This window comes from Suillus paluster (assembly GCF_016628075.1).
Source record: "Suillus paluster strain FC165 chromosome Unknown EDB91scaffold_18, whole genome shotgun sequence".
NCBI classification, from domain to species: Eukaryota; Fungi; Basidiomycota; class Agaricomycetes; order Boletales; family Suillaceae; genus Suillus; species Suillus paluster.
Genome location: NW_024537578.1, coordinates 139,054 through 159,686, shown reverse-complemented (window position 1 = coordinate 159,686; position 20,633 = coordinate 139,054). Strand labels below are relative to the sequence as shown.

Here is a 20,633-nt window from a genome sequence, read left to right as displayed (position 1 = left end):
GCCGGCCGAATGCTGCCAGGAAACAGCCTCCGGCCAGCACTCTTATACAATCGTGTATGAGAGTGCCGGCCGAGTGCACAGGGCAGGTACTGGCCAGCTGCCAGGAAACAGCTTCCGGCCAGCACTCTTATACAAGCGTGTATGGGAGTGCCGGCCGAATGCTACCAAGAACCAGCCTCCGGCCAGCACTCTTATACAATCGTGTATGAGAGTGCCGGCCGAGTGCACAGTGCAGGTACTGGCCAGCTCAGCCAGGCCGAGCCCATAGGGCAGGTACTAGCATGTACAAAGGTACTGGCCGGCCATGTAGGGTAAGTACTGGCCAGCCCCACTTATAAAATCAGGTATAAAGTCTTGGCTGGCCTTGTAAACTATATACCGGCCACCCCATCATGTATATTGCTTTGCCTAGTAATATCAAGTAGATCTATGAGTTAAAACAGCAAGAATTCAATGTGCTATGCTAGGTCACTTTCGCATGGCCTTTTTGGAGGGTTTCCTGGATCTGCTGGATCGACGAATATTGTCAGTGGTAGCCTTTTTGGATGGTCTTCCAGATCCCCCAGATTTTCCCCTTTTCTTCCCTTTCTGCACGACGACCTCCTCCTCCTCCTCCTCCTCCTCCTCCTCCTCCTCAGCCTTCTCCTCCTCGCCACGCTGTTCCTTATCTTCCATATCATCCTTACCACCACTGTCCTTTTCGATCTCCACCAGTTTCAACAGCTTCTGGTTGTACTCCTCCAGCTCTCGCTTTCTCTCCTCCAGCTTTCTCATGTCCTCCTGCAGCATCGCCATTTTCTTCTTCTCTTCCTCCACCTCCCACGACTCCTTGTCAAGCTTCCTTGTCAACTCATCTGCCTCCATTTCCGTCCCCTCATCCTCTTTCTCTTCCCTGGTTGAGATGGTCTGAATGGCAGTATCAGCTCCGTGTTCTTCACCAGCAGCAGCCTCAGCAATGGCTGCACGTTGTCCTTCCTTCGCCTTGAGCATCCGCGTAACCCCACCTCTGGCTGTATTGATTGCCTCTATGACTGAGGTCGTGGGTCTTGATACTCAAAATAGAGGTGCCAAGGTAAGAGGGGGTGTTCGGGGTAGCTTCGTCCTCCTCATATTCGATAACTCGCTTGCATTCTCTTAGCAGCATCCCAAGACCTAGGCTAACCCCCATGGCTGATACCAAGCCAGAGATCTTGGCAGAGACGACTATCTCCAAGAACTTGTTCAACTCACGCTCGTCTGAGTGCACACTATTCGGAAGGTGTGATCTGTCCCAACTCCATGTCGCCCAAGCGGGCCATTCCATTGCCTCAGAGCTTTGTTCCTGCGTCAAGTGAGTATCAAGTTTCACCAATCCAGGTATTAATCGAAAACGTACCTTTTTCAAGTCACCAAGACGCGAAATCAAAAGCAGATATTCGTCCTGGCTGCTGAGAGACCGTAAGAATGACATCCGATCTTTCTTTGGCACAGTGGCTGGTGTGCGCACGACTTCTTGACCAACTGATGGTCGCTTAACCAGCCCTTTCGATGGAGTGAGATTATCATCAGAGCTATCCTCGGAGCTGTCCTGGGTTTGCGGTCTTGAATTCTTGGTGGGCCTTGTGCTGGCCTTGGGCTTGGAGGACGCCTTAGCCTCGGCCAGCTGTCTTGTACGTTTCGTGGATGTAGGCGCAGCTGAAGCCTCCTCTTCATCATCAGTGTCGACTGGTACATACTTCTTTTTAGATTGTTTCTCGCCTACATAAACAGCATTGACGAGCAGGGACTTGTTCATGTGGGAACTCACGGCCCCGACAAAAATAACCAGTTTCTGTTTCGAAGCCTTCCTGGCTTCCCAATGGCCCCAAAGATGGTTTATTTCCTGCGCCTTCAAATGAGACGGGTCTTGCACGACGAAACCCTCAGGGATGGAGTCTGGATCCAGGTACACCAAAAGGTTGCCGGCAATCGAGAGCCAAGGTACTGGCTTTTTGCTACCAGTGAAGACTTCTGAAAAACGGAAATTGAGTCAAGTTAAAATCAACAGATGAAGTGATCAGCGACTCACTGTAAGATGCATGAAAAATTTGCCGAACCAATTCTTGTTGCCCCTTGAGGCCCACTCCTTTACGGGAAGGGAGCTTTGCAAACCCGTGCTCGTCCAAGATGACTTCAGGTATCGCATCTTTTCCATCTTTACTGTCTTCATCGGACGAGTCATCATCATCATTGGTGGGGTCTGATACGCGGTCATTGAGCAGTCTGAACCAATCCCCAAAAATACAGAACTTACAGAATTCTTCCTTCGACCACTCGGCAAATTTTTCAAAACCTTCGGACGTCCACTCTTTGCTTCCTCGAGAACTCAGGCTAAACGGTTTCTTGTGATTGACAGGCTGAGACTCATGACTGAATAACAATAAAATTGTTATTTTACCCTGAGGAGAGTGGATAAATACTCACATCTTGACACTTAAAGTCTGATCGGCATTTTTCTTGTGACTGACTAACATCACGACTCGGCAACCCATAGAACGCCTTATCTGTTCTGTAAAATCGTCGAGAACTTTTTTGAGGCTTTTCTTTCGATACCTATCAATGTTGTTATAGTAGAAATTGAAAAAAAAAGGCAATTTACATCGCCTGTGCTTCTGCTGGGGCACCTTCCCTATTCCACTTGTCCCTCGCCTCCTCAACTTCCTTCTGATGTGCAGAGGTCATGTTGTTGAACCACTCCCTCGCATGTCCAGTCCTATACTTAATAGAATGTTGCACGCCTTTCTTCTGTTGCTGCTCCTTATCGTAGTCGTCCATCTCCTGCTTGAAGAGTTTCTGCGCGACGTCCCAAGCATTAAGCTCCTTCTTGTAGAACCCTGCGTCCTTAGGACGAGCCGCCAATTCTCTGTCCTCAGGGGACACGCCAGATGGTTCTTCCTCCGGCTCATCACCCAAGACCTCTTGCTCAGCACGTCGATCATCAGTGTCCGTTAAGAACTGGAGGTAGTACCTCCTGATAGCCTATATAACAATTATATCAGTATCATTATATACTCAACAAAACAGTACCTTTTTCAATCCCTTTGGTAAATCCTCGGAATCCTGTCTTGTACGATGAATTGCGACAATTTCATTGCGGATCTGTCTTAGGAGATTCTGACGGGAATTCTTCCCATTTACAAACTGATCTTTGTGGAGAGTCAGTACTCCCTCCCAAGAAGCATACCATTCAGCCATTGATGACAAGAAAACGTAAGTCAGGAGCTTTTGGTAAGGGTGAGTATGCGTCGTGTAACCTTAGACCAGGCCGAAGAGTTGAAATTTTGAAGGAGACGCGATCACGTGCATGCAAACCAAGACGCGTCATTACGAAATCACACGTGTGACAAAGTGATACCTCAATCAATTCAAATTATGTACAGTGTCAAGTAAATACATAATTTACTTGCGCGCCTTCTTTGCAGTCCCAGGAGACGCTGTCTCATTCTTGCGCTTGCCTTGGGTAGAGTCAGGTAAAGACTGAGATACAAAATGAGTAGAAGGCGACTTGAACCAAGCGCAGTTCTTGGTCCTGGCATTGTTGATGATGGACCCAGGAGGCTTGGTGACAGAAAACTTGTAGCACGGCAACTTTTGCGTGCTACCACAGTTGGTGTACTTGCATGTGTAGATGTACTGGCAAACAGAGCCTTGGGCTGAGGCGTGCGCGTCGCGATTCTCATCAGAAACTGTCACAGCAACCCTCTCACCCCAGCTCTTGGTAGAGCCACATTGGGGGCATTGCGCAGGAATAGGAACGCCCCAAGGCGAAGTCTGAGTGTGAGCGCGCGCGAATGTAGTGAGTTCCAGCTTGCAGCAACCATCAATGTTGACGGGAGTCATCAGGATGACGCTGGTGTGTTGACCGAGACCGCCTGACATACTAAGGAGGGTCGGAAATACAGTGCGGATGCTGAGTTGCTCAATCGCAACAAGTTCCGCCATGGCGACCAAGAAATTAGTGGCGACAAGGGGTTGAAAGCGAGCTGCGGAAAAGAGAATTGCAGATGCGAAGTTGAATTGAAGAACAGGACTCCTTGAGCTGAGTGTAGGGCGTCTTGTATGCCACCACAGAACCGCAGACCAGGAAGACGATGTGTGCGGACTTGAGGATCCTGGCGTAGGGCTTCAACACTGTGGAGAGAACCTAGAATAGATTAATTAATAATATTGAAGCGTCAAAATTTTAAAACTTACATGCTGAACTTCCATCGCAACATACTCTCCCTCACCTCGACCCTCCTTCCCTGCATAGAGCCAACCGCTGTCTTCTTCCGAATGGTTGGAGAGAAACGCAAAGACCCGACCAGTTGAGCCAAGGTGACGGACGAGCTTAGCAACCGTTTCGACCTGGTCGCGGGTGTACTTGTCGATCTTCGTATAGGTGGCGACGTCGAACGAGATCTCGACGTACAGAAACCCACCGTTGGGGTAGTACTTGTCGAGGTAATGCGAGAGGAGTGGAACGGGTGTGGAGATTGTGTACTTGGCGCCAAGGGCAAAATGGACGATGGCGAGGGGTGTGGCTGCCAAGATGGAGTTGGACGCCAGCTCATACTTGCCGTTGAACTGTAGGAAGCCTGGGAGTACAGGCGTTCCTCCTTCCTCTGGCAAAACGTTACGGTAGAAGCCCTGAACAAAGTTAAGTAGTCAATCAATAGAACATTTGAATAAGACAAAGAAGACTCACAAAATATGGCGCGGGCTCCTTAACCGTCCGCAATGAGTGACAAGAAAGACATAAAAATATAACGTCCGGATGTCGGACGGCATCGACGTGCGCCTCGGGCACCTCAATGCATTTGCTGCACATGACGCGGGGGCAGGCGTTGCATTCAAAGAGTACAACGTCACCTTCCGCGCCATCGAGACAGATCAAACACCACTGACCTCCAGTCAGTCAACTGAACACTAGAAAGAAGCAAAAACAACTTACTATACTGTGTTCTTCCGGAATCCTAGCGTCCTCTGGCTCTAAGGATGGCGCGGACGATGTTGATCCTGCGGGCGTCGGAGGAGAGCCGGCAGGTGCCAAAAGTTTCCGGGCAGAACCGCCGCAAGACTTCTTGGCCGTGTTGCTCTTTTTAGGCGGCATTGGATAAGGAAAAGAAATGGTAGAGCAAAAAGGACTTTACGAATTTTCAAACCAACCAGTCATGTGATCGTGTTGTGGTTGCGCCGGCATTTGCCGCAACAAATAACATCAAATATGTTGAACATATAGTCCAGCGCAACACTTTCACACGGTTCAATTTCAAACCACATCTCTTCTGTCCGCTCACCCTGTTAGCCACTTACACAGACTGCAGCTGTGTAAGTGGCTAACAACCCACTGAGCACTCATTCCCTACTGCATGGTATGCGTCTTTCAAATCTAATTCTATTTCTAATTTGGTTGCATAGGTTGATTTGTGGATACCTAAGGTACGTCTCTTTTCAACCGTCTCTTCACTGAACGCCTTCTTTCTAGACAATTTAGGACACTATTGGGGTGCCTCCAGATCTAAGGTCTGTCTTTTTTGAACCGTCTCTCCACTAAACACCTTCTTTCTAGTTATTTTGGTATACTATTGAGGCGCCTATAGATCTAAGGTATGTCTTTCTTTCAGCCATCTCTTTACTGAACGCCTTCTTCATCATTGAGCATTGAGGACTGGGGGCTTGGCTTTGGGAGGAGATGTATGTGTGCAGTTGGCGCACTTCTCCTCCCTTGCTTCACCATTGAGTACTGGGGGCTTGGCTTGGGGAGGAGATGTATGTGTGCATTGGCACACTTCTCCTCCCTTCTTTTATCATTGAGTACTGGGGGCTTGGCTTAGGGAGGAGATGTATGTGTGCATTGGCGCACTTCTCCTCCCTTGCTTCACCATTGAGTACTGAGGGCTTGGCTTGGGGAGGAGATGTATGTGTGCATTGGCGCACTTCTCCTCCCTTCTTTTATCATTGAGTACTGGGGGCTTGGCTTGGAGAGGATTCAGTGTCCACATTGGTGCGCCCCTCCTTCAACCACCGTTGTGCTTGTGAGGTTTAAGTGTCCACAATGGTGCGCCTCCTCCCACAATCCTTGTGTTGTATTTTCTCTGGAGGGATGACAACCGCTCCACCATAAGGTAACTTGTATCGCTGCCTCTGACCAAAGGCTGACCGCAGCTTACAGATATGTTTCTTTTGGCTTGTTTAGACATTCAAAGGTAACCTGTTTGATATTCGCTACACAAATACTGATTGCCAGCGCGGTTCACAGATATGTTTCTTTTGGCTTGTTCAGACATTCAAAGGTAACTTGTTTGATATTCGCTTCGCAGATACTGATTGCCAGCGAGGTTCACAGATTATGTTATTTAGTTAGCTATATTTTTCTCGCTCTACTTTTTATTACTGTATTACACAGTACTAGACTGCCGCAGAGAGGGCCCCTCTGCGGTAGCCTTGTATTGGCTTTGTCACACCTTTGTTTTTTTTCTTCAATTAGACAGAAAGATGCGCCGCCAATGTAACTTAGTTTTGATTTGTCACCAAATAGCAACACCACCCTGCTCGTCTGTGCGAATAAGTCACGTGACTTTTAAATACTGCAGTTAGAATGTTGCCAATTTTCACAGCAGCGTATTGTTGAACTAAGGGGTGCTTGAGAGTACCCTCAGTGCGCTCGTCTTTGGTCTTGAATGCGGCGGAATAGATGGTATCTCAGGTATTCCACCTGAGCTGAGGAAAAAGAGCAAATCCTCATCCAAGCTTTGAGACCCGATTTCTCTTTTCCTCATCGCGTCTATGAGTCGGTATCTCAGGTATTCCACCTGAACTGAGGAAAAGAGCAAATCCTCGTATCCAAGCTTTGAGACGTGATTGCTCTTTTCCTCAGCATAGGTCTGTAGCATGCAGCCGGTATCTCAGGTATTCCACCTGGGCTGAGGAAAAGAGAACCACGTCTATATGAGTCGGTATCTCAGGTAAGGTATTTCACTTGAACTGAGGAAAAGCAAATCCTCATATCCAAGCTTTGAGATACAATTGCTCGTTGCCTCAGCATAGGCCTGTAGCATGCAGCCGGTATCTCAGGTATTCCGCCTGGGCTGAGGAAAAGAGAACCACGTCTATATGAGTCGGTATCTCAGGTAAGGTATTTCACTTGAATCTTCTGACGCACAAACCTCCACGCACTGATACGATCCTACGCCAATTCACGACATCTCTCTATCTCTCTCTATCTCTATCTGTCCTTGTCTTTTTCCTCCCTCCATTTGCAAAATGTAGAGTTCACGCATCGCATGGCTTATCTTTTGCTCGCTCATTTTTCTTTGTCGGCTTTGGTTCACATCGTCGTCGTCCGCTTTTTCATTGTCCGTACCGCGCCGTCGTCGTCATTTTCGCGTCGTCATCTTTTCCATCCACCGTATCGCAATCGTTTCCTTCCTCTACACTCCGGCACGCTCACTCTGAGGAAAAGAGCAATCACATCTTTGGTAAGGCCCATAGCATGCAGCCAGTATCTCAGGTATTCCGCCTGAGCTGAGGAAAAGAGCAATCGGGTCTCAAAGCTCGGATATGTGGGCCTTACCAAAAGCCTCATATTCGAGTGCGATTGCTCTTTTCCTGAGCCCAGGTGGAAAGCTCAGATACGAGGATTTACCTGCACGACTGTGCTATATCGCGCCTAAGACACAATATTTTCAACACTGGCAGACCAGTTTATTACTTGCCGTTAGCATAAAGCTCAAATTTAAAGGTTCTCCCAGCTTTTATGTCTGGACTGCCATTTCTTGAGCTTGAATTTGAAGGATGTAAGGTAACTTAAGTTGGGACTGCTGTTTCTCATCTGTTTCTTTCACAATACAGGCCTCTGCTTGGATGGTATGTCTTTGCAAATCTTATATTACGACACCATCCAAATTAGAAGTTATCCCGATTTGGATCTTCCAACATTGTAAATTAAACCATTTATAGTCTAGACCGCCTGCGGTTGAAAATTTTACCATTCCGTTGTTTCAAGTCTGATTTTCCAAACTCCAACCACCGAAAAATGGTGGATCCTGCTGTGACAATTCTGTCCAAGAGCCTCTGTAGGCTTATAGATGACCTACTGCGTGATTCATCGCCGTATGAGTTGCTGATAGGTGACAAAATCAATGACAATTTGCTGCAAAGAGCCAGGTAAGGGAATCTCACGTCACTGTCCAGAAAAACTTGACAGCTGGAATTTAAGGACTAGATTGTGGGCCAAGTGGCAGGACATACGTCTGTCCAGTACTGGTAGTGATGTCAAGGCGAATGTCATTGCCGAGATTGAACTTACCAGGGCTGCGGTCATAATAGCCTATGCTGTGGTTAATCCCCGTAAGTGTTGATTTGATGGTTGGGGGGTCTGTCATTCATTATGTTGCCATAGTGCGAGCGGATTTGGATGCAGATCGGTTTGCGGACAGTGCCAAGGCGTCCCATCCATCGCATGCTGACAGCCAAAGACATAAGCTAGCAAAATATTTCCACTGTCCTTCGTTTGGTTCAATATCGGAGCCGGCAACATTTGTTGACAGGCATGGAAGGATCCTTGCTTGGTATTTGCCAGAAATCGTGGTGCCTGATAGAATGGTATGAATTTGATTTGATTACAGTTTAAGTCCTTTTAATAAGTTATAATTAGGATCGTGTCAACCAGTCCATCAAATTGCTGAGACCTGCCTTAGATCAGTCTTTGCCCAAGCCAACTCAGAAGGCAAAGCAGCCTTGGCGTTCTCAAGGATTTGTCATGCCTTCAAGCTGGGGGAGAATTTGGAGTAGGAAGGGTGACTTTATGCCCGGGAGGATTCATGCAACGCCATGAGGTAACTCTGTATTCATATACTTGCCATGATACAGAACTAACTTAAATGGGCTAGCGGCTTCAGGATGACTTGTACCAATCAAGCTCCCTTTCTTCACCTGCAGTCCGAGATTGGTTGTCCGAAATAACGGTAACTGAACATTTGTGGTCCGCTATCACCAGTGTTATTGCGCCAGATCAATATCAGGCTGGTGTGGAATCTGTTGCTAATATGAAGGATACAGGTTCGTACCTCAGATCCTGTTGTTTGGCCCTCGGAGTTTTCTGGATTGGAAGTTATTGTCAACCGAGAGACGCCAAATCACCGAGACCCCGGAGCATCGCCTTCATTCTATGACCTTTTGGTGAGCCTTGGCAAAGGTCACCGTGCCGTACTAGCTCTGCCAGATCTGGGTGCCGAGCTAGCATATCCGCCTGGCACTATGGTTTACATTTTAGGGAAGGTGCTGGAGCATGGAGTGCCAAGGTGGGGTGATGGGGAGAGAATTGTGATTGCACACTTTGTCAAGGATAAAGTACATGATAGGCTTGGTGTACCGAGACCAAAGTTTCCAAACCAGCGGGATTTTCTGAATAGAGTGGGGGCAGGTAAGAAGGGGGGTTTAAAAGCCATTCGGAGATCAAATAAGAGCAGGGGACGAGGAGTAGTTTCCAGAAAATAGATATCCCGATTAGACAAAGCTTGTGATTTTAAATCGGTTGACTTCTCATACACTGGAATATTTCCTCGGTCTAAGCACTATGTCCTCAAAAAAAAGGCAACGTCTCAAGGCTATTTCTTATTCTTTCCAACATAGAGGAAAGTTATCAAAAACAAAGGATCTGGATGTTGATTATGTTGCTCACGAACCTACAAGAGACAAGAGGGGAAATCCCTCTTGGGTTGAGTCTTGTGCTGATCAGCTGTATCAAACTTCGCCAGAGCCTACTACCAGCCCAAGAAAACGAGTTAAAGAAGTACACACAGAATCACCAGACATCCAAGAAGAGGATTTAAATCAGGAAATGTTTGGTGACTTTGTTATTCACGTAGAGGCTGCTGAGCAAGGGAGAAAAACAAAGGTATGTCTAACAGGCCATGGCTTACTAGTAATTGTTTCTCATCAATGGCATAGACGCAAAATGACTTCATATCAGAGTATCTCGCTCACCGAGATGTGTATCTAGATGTCATCTTGGACTCAGAGAAATTTGCCACCACAGGCATCTGTGAGACTTGCCAATGCGAAGATAGTTCCTTCCGTTGCACAACTTGCACTGGCGACCACAGCTGGTGTCGCCCTTGCCTCCTCGAATCACATCAGTCATTGCCTTTCCACAAAATCCAATTTTGGAATGGCAAGTGCTTTGAAGACGTCACTCTTTCTGCCCAAGGATTTATATGGCACATGGGCCATGGTGGAAAGTCTTGCCCTTGCTACGGAGTTGGACAAAGTCACCTTGATCAAGATTCTTCTGTGATTATTGTACATTCTTCTGGGGTGTTCACACACAATGTGTCGTGGTGTCGGTGTCCAGGATCACATCACGAACATCACCTGCAGCTGCTCCAAGCAGGACTATTTCCCGCCAGTATCACACGCCCTAGGACTGCGTTCACCTTCGAAATACTGGATCATTATCTCATTGATGCCTTGGAATGCAAGACTTCGGCAATGAGCTTCTTTGAGAAAATCCGACGGCTGACAAATAATGCTTTTCCGGATGCTGTCCCGGTGAGTAGAATCGACAATATCATAATTCTAGCTCATACTGAATGCAAACTCCCATCTGTAGGATCGATATCGTGAACTCATGAGAGTGTCTCGACTCTGGCGCGACTTGAAGAACCGTAAATGGTTTGGATTTGGCCATGACATGGAAGCACCCCCTAGTGCAGGAGATCTTGCTCTATTTTGCCCTTCTTGTCCGCAGCCAGGAATCAATATGCCTCTTATTTGGGAGCAGAAGTACGAAAGGCAAGTCAATTCCAGCAATCCTTGTCTGCCAGACTCCGGCCAGTACCCACCGTGCATAGCGCAGCAGTGGTCCTGGCCGGTAATATGTGTCAGCTGAGTCCTGGCCGGTACCTTTTGTACGCAGCCCAGTATCAGTCACGGCCGACCATTTGTCTCTACTGGCCAGTAATGTGTCAGCTGGCCGGTACCTTTGTACACAGCCCAGAGTCAGGCGGGGCCGACCATTTTTCTCTATTGGCCAGAAGTTGTTGGTTCCAGATAACTCGTGGATGCTGACTTTTTGATTGCAGGTGGCTTGTTATGAGAAGATTTGTGGTAGATGGAAACTTTACCGCTCAGCACATGAACATGTGACAGCCTCAGCTTGACGTCTTCCTCTCAGATGGTTTAGGTTATATGGTAACAGACGGAGATTACCAAGCTCACTTGGCTTCAGCTATGGAGAGTAAAGAGGTGAATCGATTTGCTTTGTATTGTTAGTGGTGGCTAAACCTGTAGAAAGCGATCCTCGTGTAGCAACCATCGGGCCGTCAATGCAGCAAACACAAACAGAAGCAACCTCCGAGCTACAGGGGTCGGTGCCACTGCTTGTGCTCGGCATGGATGTTTTGTTCCCCACTGCATAGTGGACTTTCAGAAGGGTGAACGGCAAGTTTTCTTTCATTTACTCAATCTAGGTTAAGACGAGCCTTGGGCTTGACATGCTGACAAAATCACTTCAAGCCACATGAATATAGATTATTCCATTTGCAATGCCATTAAGCATGCTGCTGGCAACATTGACAACTCCCTGATCATCTATGATGTGGGGTGCCAGTGGAGCCTTAACTTTACTCAACATGTTGACAACTGCCCTGGCTTGGCACTCCCAGACAACACCGAGATTGTGGCCGCAGTGGGGAAATTTCACTTGAGCGCTCATAAACTTGCCTGTTTTGCTAGATACAGCTTAAACTTCATTCAAGGAGCTGGGCAAGTTGACGGGGAAATTCTGGAGACACTTTGGGCTCCCTTTAACAAGATATCTCCCACAGCACGTTCTATGAGCCAAGCACACCGTCAAGAAATTCTTGATGATCATATGCGTAACTCAAATTGGAAAAAACTTGTCAGAATAGGTAAGTGCCTATATTTGGAATGAATGACATCACAGTTTCACACTGATGCAGTTAAGACGCTCTTGAGAAAGTACAAACGGGCCAACAAGGGCATTGAAGACACTAGGGTGCCATTTGAAGAGCTTACAGGATCTTTGGATGTCATCAAAGTGAGGGCGTGGGAAAAAGACGAGGAGAAGGCAAAGGAAGAACGTGGAGAACATCTCAACATTTACCAGCTAAAGATAGATAAAGGTGAGCACTTCGAAGCTTCTATTCAGTTCCCTGTGCCGTACATTCTGATTGGGTGATTGGAAGCACCAACAATGGCAGAAATACGGCTAAAATTAACTGAATCAGAATATGCTGATACAGGGAGGTTGGGATCAATTTCTTGGCTCATTGACGGCATCAATATAGAGGATTCGCAGTATGTTGTTTCATCATATATATTGATGGTGATGACGTATTTCTAATTACTATCTAGGGATGCACTCAGGGTAGCTATTCGGCAGCTTCCCAAAGATGCGTCTGCAGTTCAAAGGGCTGCAGTTCAAGTGAAACAACAAAAACTGGCTGCACGTATTTCGAAATTTCATGAAATTGCTGATGCTATGACAGAGGGCATCGAAGTCTATGCAGGTACTGAGCACATGGATGACATCAGATTTTGCACTACAGATGTGGTGGAGGAAGTGCGGGAGGCTGCAAATATTGAAGACGTGTTGGAAGAGATTGATGAGGAAGTTCCTGCAGAAGCCATGGGCATTTGGATGCCATCTTCAGTGCTCCGAAATGAGGCTTTAGCCCTGGGCTTGCACACTCTGCAAGCTGAAGAACTGGAGTTACGAAAGGGTCAAGCAAATGATTGCTTGGAAAAGTTACGGCAGGCTCTCGGTCATAAAGCGATAATTTACCGTCAACATTTCCGAAGTGCAGATTCCACATGGACAGGAACCAGGTCAAAGCAGGAGGCTCTACGATGTCGTATCAAAATAGAGAAGTGTGTCCGAAGGTATCAAAGGGCAAGGGGTTCGATGCAGAGACTAGGGGCTGATGAAGATACTCTGAGGACGATTTATCAAGACATTCAGCCACACCAGCTCAGTGTGGACAAGGAAGTGACGGAAGAGAACAGATATGGGCAGGGATCAGACAGACTGGCTTGGTTTTGGAGAGTCAACAACGGTCATGATTCGCAGGAAGATGTGTGGATGGATGAATGTAAGTCATATCTAATATGCCTATTTTCTGCAGTGACAGGTATTAGTCTACAGGGTAAATTGGTTGAAAGCTAAGGCTAGATGGCAAAGGTGGGAGGAGGAGTTGAGATTGGTCCAACACGAAATGGGTTGGACAGTGAGTTGGTTTAAATACAGGATGGAAGAATGGGACCAAAGATACCGACAAGCTACAAAGCCTGGTCATCAAGCTTATGCACATCGACAGGTGCTCTTGTGGGGAAGATTTGCATTGGATGCTGAAAATTCATTCAAAGACAAGATGATTGTAGTCGTTTAACAGTCTTTGCTATTATAATATCAAAGACTTATCTAGCCAATATATGATAGTTATGGTGGTCAGGATCACTGCCTACACGTCATACTCTAGAGCTGGCCCATTTATACTTGCAGATAGTACAATTTGAATGACTAACTCTCAAGTGATAGTACTAAAACCAACATCTTTCTTGATAATACTTTGTCTAAGGTATTAGCCTGGAGATGGCTCGGCTGGCTCTGGTATCAATGTCTGAAGTATCGGCCTGCCTGCTTGTACATACCTTGGTCCTGATCCGGCCGGCTCTGTTATCAATGTCTGAGGTATCGGCCTGCCTGCTTGTACGCCCCTTGGTCCTGATCCGGCCGACTCTGTTATCAATGTCTGAAGTGTCGGCCTGCCTGCTTGTACACAACATGGTCCTGATCCGGCCGACTCTGTTATCAATGCCTGAGGTGTCGGCCTGCATTTCTGTACATGGCCTGGACATGCACCGGCCGGCGTTATTATGAATGCCTGAGGTGTCAGCCTGCTTTCCTGTACATGGCCTGGACATGCACCGGCCGGCTCTCTCATCAATACCATCAGGAAACCTACACTTTCCTTATCATTCTTGAGTTGTTTTAGATACTTGGGTTCTTGACCATGATGCTCAACATCACATAAGACATGAACACTTAAATATATTTGTATACTTACATTATCTACTGACACTGATCAACTTGCATAAGTCAAATATCCTGCTGGACTTGAGTATCTTAGAAGTGCAAGTCATGGAAAGACTTGGCCAAGTATTATACAGTTATTCAACAATGTGTAGGTTTTTCCTGATGCCCTAAGTTGTTGGCTGGTACTGATGTATGTGTGTAGGGAGCCTCACTTGGGTGGTCGGCCAGTACCAGCCCCACACCTCTGGCCAGCACCAATGTACATGTACGAGCAGTGGTCGGCCAGTACCAGCCCCACGCCTCTGGCCAGCACCAATGTACATGTACGAGCAGTGGTCAGCCAGTACCACCCCCACACCTCTGGCCAGCACCAATGTACATGTACAAGCAGAGGTCGGCCAGTACCAGCCCCACGCCTCTGGCCAGCACCAATGTACATGTACGAGCAGTGGTCAGCCAGTACCACCCCCACACCTCTGGCCAGCACCAATGTACATGTACAAGCAGAGGTCGGCCAGTACCACCCCCACACCTCTGGCCAGCACCAATGTACATGTACAAACAGTGGTCAACCAGTACCACACTCACTCGGCCAGTACCACCCTCACACCCTTGGCCGGAGCACCAATATACATGTATAAGCAGTGGTCGGCCAGTACCACACTCACACCGCTGGCCAGCACCAATGTACATGTATAGGCAGTGGTCAGCCTGTACCCACATATATAGACAGCCTCACCTGAGTGGTTGGCCAGTACCACTCTCACACCCTTGGCCGGCACCAATGTGCATGTACAGGCCGGTGCTGGTTGGTACACATTCTACAGCCATTTGGCACATCCGGGGCACCACTTCTACATAGGGTTATGACTGAAGTATGTGGATAGCCTTGCACTGTGGGTAGTACACTCGCGGAAATTCAGTGAATGGAATCACTGGATTCTCGTAGCGGATGCCTACTTAAATTTAGTGTGTCGCTCACTCAAATCTAGTGATTTCTATATCACTGAAAGGACCAACTTGACATACGTAAATTTCCGCAGAGTCTCCGTCGATTTTCAATTGAATATATCACTAAACATACAGCAAGAACATCACTGGAAAAGACTGACGCAGTCACTGGAATTGTCCAATTATAATGCAGCATTGAGCTAATACAGTACAGGCAAATGCAAAGAGACATCTAGTGCATAAACAGAGACGCGAAGTAGTACAAGAGTTGCAATCGATAGAAGAACAGCGTGCATGAAGAATACCAATGGAAACAATCTTGAATGAGTTGGTGGCAATTTGAGCAGAGACGGTTGAAGAACTGGTTATCGGCGTTGAAGGAATGGCAAGCAGAGATGAAGGACCTGGTGTGTATTGACAGAGAATCCAGTGAGCAGAGACAGAGAACCTAGCAATCAGGGACAGATGAAGAACAGCCGAAGACCTGGTGAAGAGAGATGACCCAGTGAAGAGACGACCCGGTGAAGAGAGACAAAGAACTTGGTCGGAAGAGATGGTAGGCATGAACAAAAGCTCATCTGTATGACTGAAAAAGACAAATTGTCAGTGAGACGGTGCACATGAAGAAAACTCACCCTTTGCCTGGCTGGTCGTGCACGTGAACATTTAGGCCGCAGTACCGGAGTAGCCTGGATGCTCTCGGGCTATGCGAGGCAGTAATTCAAGGTGAAAGTTGGCAGGAAGAAGGTTTAAGAGCGCACCAGTTCAGAGAGCTCCGATTCACTGTCATCTTGATATGCTGCATTGTCATATGATCCAGGAAATTTAGAGGGACCTGCTGTTGATTGCGATTTGGAAGCGATGGGCTAGTGCGTAACGACGCGAACGTGAGCTAAAATGAACAAGGGGCTGTCAGTATAAGCGCTAGAAAGGACGCACCACTTTGTGCACACGCTGCTAGACAACAATCTGAGCACATGACCGAACATATAACATGATACGACACACCTTAGAGGAAATCTTTGCAGCTAATTCGTCGTGCACCCTCTGTTCCTCCTTCGCCTTCTCGATTTCATCATTCATCTCCTTGCGGAAGCGCTCGACCTTCTGAACACGTTTCTCGGCAGCCAAGACGCAGTGTTGGCGTGTGATTTTCTCGATACGTGAGTCTTCTTCAGCCATTGGATGCAGAGCAACACCTGAATCAGCACTGGCAATCATCTCTTCATACGCCTCTTCTAGACTGCATCCGAGGTCTTTCGAAATTAAGTGGATAGCGACCCAAGGTATGAGGTAGTATTCGATGTAGGCCTTGAAGTCAAGGGGAGCGAAGGCCTCGTTGGAAGTCTGTTCGTGGTCAAACATGGAAAATATTGCGGACTGGATTATCGCTTTTCCTTTCTCCCCGTAGCTAACAAGATGTCAGTATCAATGTGGATCAAGTCATGTAAATGAGCAAATCACTATCCAGGACGAGCGTGATTTGTAACCATCGTTGGTATGCGATGTCGGCTAGTGATGGCCAGCTTGGAAAACTCTCGATCGGTGGAGTTGCTCTTCAGACCTGTGGAAGAAAGATCTTCAAGAAACATGTCATTAAAAAAACTGTAGTGCCTCGTGTTTTGATCATGAATCATGAGATCCAACTTGGCCTCCATTTGGAGGACTCGATCTGAGACGTTCTCCCATATAATGATTGTTGGCCATCCTCGGGCTTTGGCGCGTTGCATATTGAGCCTTTCTTCACGCAATCAACAAAGTGCCGCGCATATCTCAAGCTCTAGACGTAGACCCTCTGAGGTCAAGCAGCGGTTAGTGGTCTTGAAAGAGTTCCACTGCCGGAGCTGTTTGACCAGCTCAATAGTGGGATCCGCCGGCACAAGATCCTTGCAGCTGTCACTCGGACAGACCAAGGGAAGGTCAGCAAACTCGTAAGCATCATCATCATCGTTGACGGTAGTGACAATCTAATATGATTCAATGAGTTAAATGTCAGCGTCGATGATAAATCACTAAACCTTGAGATGCGCAGCAGAGGCTTCTGCTGGTTTGGATTTGGTCTTGGCGTGAGTGTCACGAGGAATAGACACAGGTTTTGCTTCCGGCTTGCCCACGGTGGTTGGTGGAGTTTCCATTGCAACCTTTGTGGTGCGTGTGCCTGATGATGATATTGGCCTTGGTTTTGGCTTTGCGTCCAGATGGCGAGCAGGAACCTGGGTCATCTTTGATTTTGGAGCTGGCTTTGTGCGAGGAGCGGGCTGTGCATGAGGAACAGACTGTGCATGAGGAGCAGGCTTCATGCGAGGAGCTGGAGCTGGCTTTGCACGAGCAGGAATGGACACCTGCCAGTAGCTTTGAGTATCAGTAGTGTAATTGAAACATCTTGAACGCTCACATGTGTAAACTTGAGCTTTTTTTTGAGGTCGTGAGCTCCTCTCCTCATCGGTCTCTGAATCATCTGAATCATGTGCATGTCAGTGTCGTTTTCGTCGTGATGTTGGAGTCGAAGTAGCCTCATCATCATTAAGCATGTCGTCAAGTTCCCCATCACTGAGATCTGAGTCATCCATCTGTGCGCATATATGCAATCAACTTTCAGCTTTCGATTCATTGATTAGCATACCTCTGAGTCGTCTAAATCTGCATGCCGCTTCTTGGTGTACTGGACATGATTGCAAAGATAAGAGGCAATAAAGTCATGAAATGGCCAATTATCGCAGAACTTTGCTAGAAATAGGTGTTTGCGCTGTGCCTGAGCATGGTTAGAGTAGCATATATGCACAGAAAAAAACATGAGATACTTACATATGATAAAAGGAGTGTCACCGTGAGTTTGGGCTGTTCTTTGAGAGTCTTCTCAGTATTGAGGTATCAATTTGTATATTGCCGTGCGATCATCTTATCAAAGTGTGAATTATTTTAAAGTGCTGGTTAACACTACTCACTCTAAACACATTATATTTCCGGTTATCACCAGCCAATCCCATGGCCTGTTGGAGACTGTATCCTCCTTTCAGTTCTGATTGTCCTGCTTGACCCTTGGGTTTGTCGATCAGCTTCTTTATATGCCCTGTGGGGCCGAGCCTTCCGTGATGATCATTTCCTACCCACACATATGTTACTCCCATCCCTTCCATAACTTCGAAATCTGACTCACGCTGTATATGACGAAGCTCAGTCTCAAGGTGACTGAGATTCTTTGCAACCCTGTCCACCTTTCCAACTGCTTTTTCTTTGTAGGGCATCGTTGATAGTGGTGGAAAGGCTTGCAAGTGCTGGTTAGTCGTCTGATATTATTTGTTGATGTCCTTTGTTGACGTGTTATTTGGTAAACACGTGACATATCTGTGAATTCGTGTCTGTGTCTAAGTCTTTCCTGGTGCTGGCTATACATCACAAATCGTGAGCGTTCTTGAAGCCCCCATCGTCACTCTGAAAGAGATACCAGAGACACCAGAGATGACCGAGACCGTCATGACGACCATGACAGAGACCGCGAACGCGACCACGATGCCGACAGGGAGGTATTACACTAGGTGCCTTTGATGCAGGTTGATAACCACAAGTAAGGATGTAAGAGTTGCAAAGAAAGACCGACCCGTCTAAGGGAATCATGCACCCCTACCCGATGCCGGCGATGACTGGTGTAACCTCAATCATCCATTCCTATGCATATCGTCATTCGGCACTCATGCCTTCCCTGCTGCTCTTATCCAAGCAGAATTTAGGAACCCGGTACATTGAATCGATGTTATCAACATATGAGCTTCCAATCCTCCATGTAACGAAAAAGTCGTCATTCCTGTAATGTTGCATTGACGACCATTTGATAAACTGTTTCGAGCTTCATTCAGGGAACCATAGCGAATGGCACAATTACCTTCCTGTTCTGGGCCCACCAGACGAGAACTTCTGCGGCTCAGACAACTTACACGTTGTAGTATAGGCCTTAATTCAGATTGGCTTCGACTTCGCACCAGCAAATCAAGGAAGCAATTGAATCAATGGCAAAAATACTCATACGGTACGGATGAGCCATTCCATCAACGGGATCTGTGCTGACGGTTAGGGTCTTGGGAAGGTTGTAGCGAGTTGATTTTCAACCCCCTTATTGAATGGTGGAGGAAGGGTCCAATCAACAAACAGCTGCGTATCTTTGTATGGTCAAATGCGCCGGTCCATTACAAAATTAGTATGATGGCATGTGAGTAAGGTTGATAAGAATTATGGCCAACATGCTGATTTCGGTTTCAAAAGATATGTTTTCCTGTTGTAGGACAAGGTCTTTTGTTGTATTCCTGCTATGCTCACAGATTGTACAGATGGTATCGCAGCCTCGGCAGTTTTGTCGGTCCTCAACTATATCCTTCTTGGACTGGCATTTGAAACGGATGGCTACTATCTTCATAGCTTTGAAGTCTTTCTCACAATTCTCACTGTGTTTCCTGGATCAGGCAACGTCAGCTACGTTCTTCTTGAATACAGACTTGGACACTGTAACATGTGGGCCTCGCTTGTTGAGACCTACACCTGGGTTCCTTTCTTGTACGTGTCCGTCGCTTATTTCAGGCCCAAGCTCATACCAACTCTCGCAGCTTTTTCTTCTTTGGCGGTCTTAGTGTCCACCTCTCCACCGCTCTTTTGGCCCACATGTTCTCATACAACATCACTTGGGGAGCAACAAAAAAGGAAGTCGAACATTCGAATTTCTTTATCGAAGTCCCCCGAATTTTCAAGCGCTTCTGGCTCACCTTCGTGCTCTCTTTCGGCACCTTCGCCATGATCGTCATTTTCAGTCTTCCTATTGTCAATCTATACGGACCACAACACTGGGTGGGTCACGCGCCCGAAGCATGATGGCACACCTGGTGGTTTCAAGCATGCTGGCCAGTTCAAAAAGGCGTCGAACATGAACTACAGGCTCGCATTAAACTTGAAGCTTGAGAAGCACTTGAAAGTGCTCGAAGAAGCGGTGCGGATGGGGGAGCCAGAGCTGATAGGCGTGGAGAATTGAAACTACTTTTTCATTGCTGTATCTATGTGTCCTCGTCTGAAATATAATCTTCGTTGTACTCATCCACATCTGCAAATGATGCACAGGCAGCATTGATGGTACGATCTATGATACCCCACCTTCTGCGAGTATTAACTCGGCCCACTGCGGCTTTTATATTGCATACATCGCTAACAATGATTGGCAGGAATTTCTTATACTCCACAAGGATTTGTGAAGCATCACGTCCATCTGTATAACAGGGTGCAATAACTGCGAGGATGTGGAGGGAATTCTGGTGAGTCCCCCATATGGCCTTGCCATCCAAGTTGCAAAGTATGATCTTCTCAAGGCGACCGTAGCCTATGACATTGATGACACGATTTCCTGTGTCATTATATTGAATCTCGTACTACAGATAGTAAGTTTTATGATCAAACAACAACAATATACTTACCCGCACGAAGGTGTTATCTCTGTAGGATTCTGTCAGTCGGCGAATTGCAAAGATGGTACGAATTGTGTCCCCTCAGTAGTAAATGCGTGCTTTTCCACATAGTGGCATCACTGTGGGCAGTTGGGCTTGAATTTGATCTTGCCATCTACCAAGGATCTGGTGGAAGTATGTAG

General features: G+C 47.1%; 7 protein-coding genes across 7 annotated transcripts; 2 read left to right on the top strand and 5 right to left on the bottom strand.

Moving 5' to 3' along the window:
* Positions 1–468: 468 nt before the first annotated feature.
* Positions 469–3,213, bottom strand: EDB91DRAFT_1274057 (uncharacterized protein; the record flags this gene model as incomplete). The annotated part of the gene is made up of 8 exons (XM_041324625.1): positions 469–1,010; positions 1,054–1,321; positions 1,376–1,989; positions 2,048–2,218; positions 2,273–2,388; positions 2,443–2,571; positions 2,618–2,997; positions 3,046–3,213. The coding sequence occupies 8 exons, from the start codon at positions 3,211–3,213 to the stop codon at positions 469–471; spliced, it is 2,388 nt and encodes a 795-aa protein (XP_041178479.1).
* A 204-nt stretch (positions 3,214–3,417) lies between these two features.
* On the bottom strand, positions 3,418–5,110 carry EDB91DRAFT_1247101 (uncharacterized protein; the record flags this gene model as incomplete). Its single annotated transcript, XM_041322768.1, has 5 exons — positions 3,418–4,001; positions 4,045–4,162; positions 4,213–4,647; positions 4,706–4,900; positions 4,952–5,110. 5 exons carry the CDS (start codon positions 5,108–5,110, stop codon positions 3,418–3,420), a joined length of 1,491 nt encoding a protein of 496 aa, XP_041178478.1.
* A 2,646-nt stretch (positions 5,111–7,756) lies between these two features.
* EDB91DRAFT_1080997 (uncharacterized protein) lies at positions 7,757–13,412 on the top strand (the record flags this gene model as incomplete). Its single annotated transcript, XM_041315326.1, has 21 exons — positions 7,757–7,801; positions 7,852–7,866; positions 8,006–8,075; positions 8,130–8,166; positions 8,225–8,349; positions 8,402–8,604; positions 8,657–8,798; positions 8,941–9,027; positions 9,074–9,424; positions 9,759–9,898; positions 10,004–10,270; positions 10,381–10,551; positions 10,613–10,873; positions 11,152–11,269; positions 11,532–11,912; positions 11,964–12,146; positions 12,267–12,321; positions 12,379–12,533; positions 12,573–13,115; positions 13,162–13,250; positions 13,341–13,412. 21 exons carry the CDS (start codon positions 7,757–7,759, stop codon positions 13,410–13,412), a joined length of 3,510 nt encoding a protein of 1,169 aa, XP_041178477.1.
* Positions 13,413–13,550: 138 nt separating this feature from the next.
* EDB91DRAFT_1080996 (uncharacterized protein) lies at positions 13,551–14,694 on the bottom strand (the record flags this gene model as incomplete). The annotated part of the gene is made up of 8 exons (XM_041315325.1): positions 13,551–13,580; positions 13,675–13,862; positions 13,886–14,042; positions 14,104–14,173; positions 14,272–14,361; positions 14,418–14,477; positions 14,534–14,593; positions 14,648–14,694. 8 exons carry the CDS (start codon positions 14,692–14,694, stop codon positions 13,551–13,553), a joined length of 702 nt encoding a protein of 233 aa, XP_041178476.1.
* An 890-nt stretch (positions 14,695–15,584) lies between these two features.
* EDB91DRAFT_1080995 (uncharacterized protein) lies at positions 15,585–18,255 on the bottom strand (the record flags this gene model as incomplete). The annotated part of the gene is made up of 12 exons (XM_041315324.1): positions 15,585–15,596; positions 15,646–15,714; positions 15,772–15,876; positions 15,950–15,967; positions 16,019–16,421; positions 16,475–16,751; positions 16,803–16,977; positions 17,029–17,352; positions 17,406–17,468; positions 17,634–17,762; positions 17,816–17,863; positions 17,956–18,255. 12 exons carry the CDS (start codon positions 18,253–18,255, stop codon positions 15,585–15,587), a joined length of 1,923 nt encoding a protein of 640 aa, XP_041178475.1.
* A 748-nt stretch (positions 18,256–19,003) lies between these two features.
* EDB91DRAFT_1038930 (uncharacterized protein) lies at positions 19,004–19,795 on the top strand (the record flags this gene model as incomplete). Its single annotated transcript, XM_041312853.1, has 5 exons — positions 19,004–19,034; positions 19,092–19,214; positions 19,268–19,282; positions 19,333–19,555; positions 19,630–19,795. Coding segments are annotated over 5 exons (558 nt in total), but the record flags the coding sequence as incomplete, so codon positions are not given.
* A 251-nt stretch (positions 19,796–20,046) lies between these two features.
* Positions 20,047–20,400, bottom strand: EDB91DRAFT_1051152 (uncharacterized protein; the record flags this gene model as incomplete). The annotated part of the gene is made up of 1 exon (XM_041313591.1): positions 20,047–20,400. A coding segment is annotated over one exon (354 nt), but the record flags the coding sequence as incomplete, so codon positions are not given.
* Between the last annotated feature and the right edge of the window lie 233 nt (positions 20,401–20,633).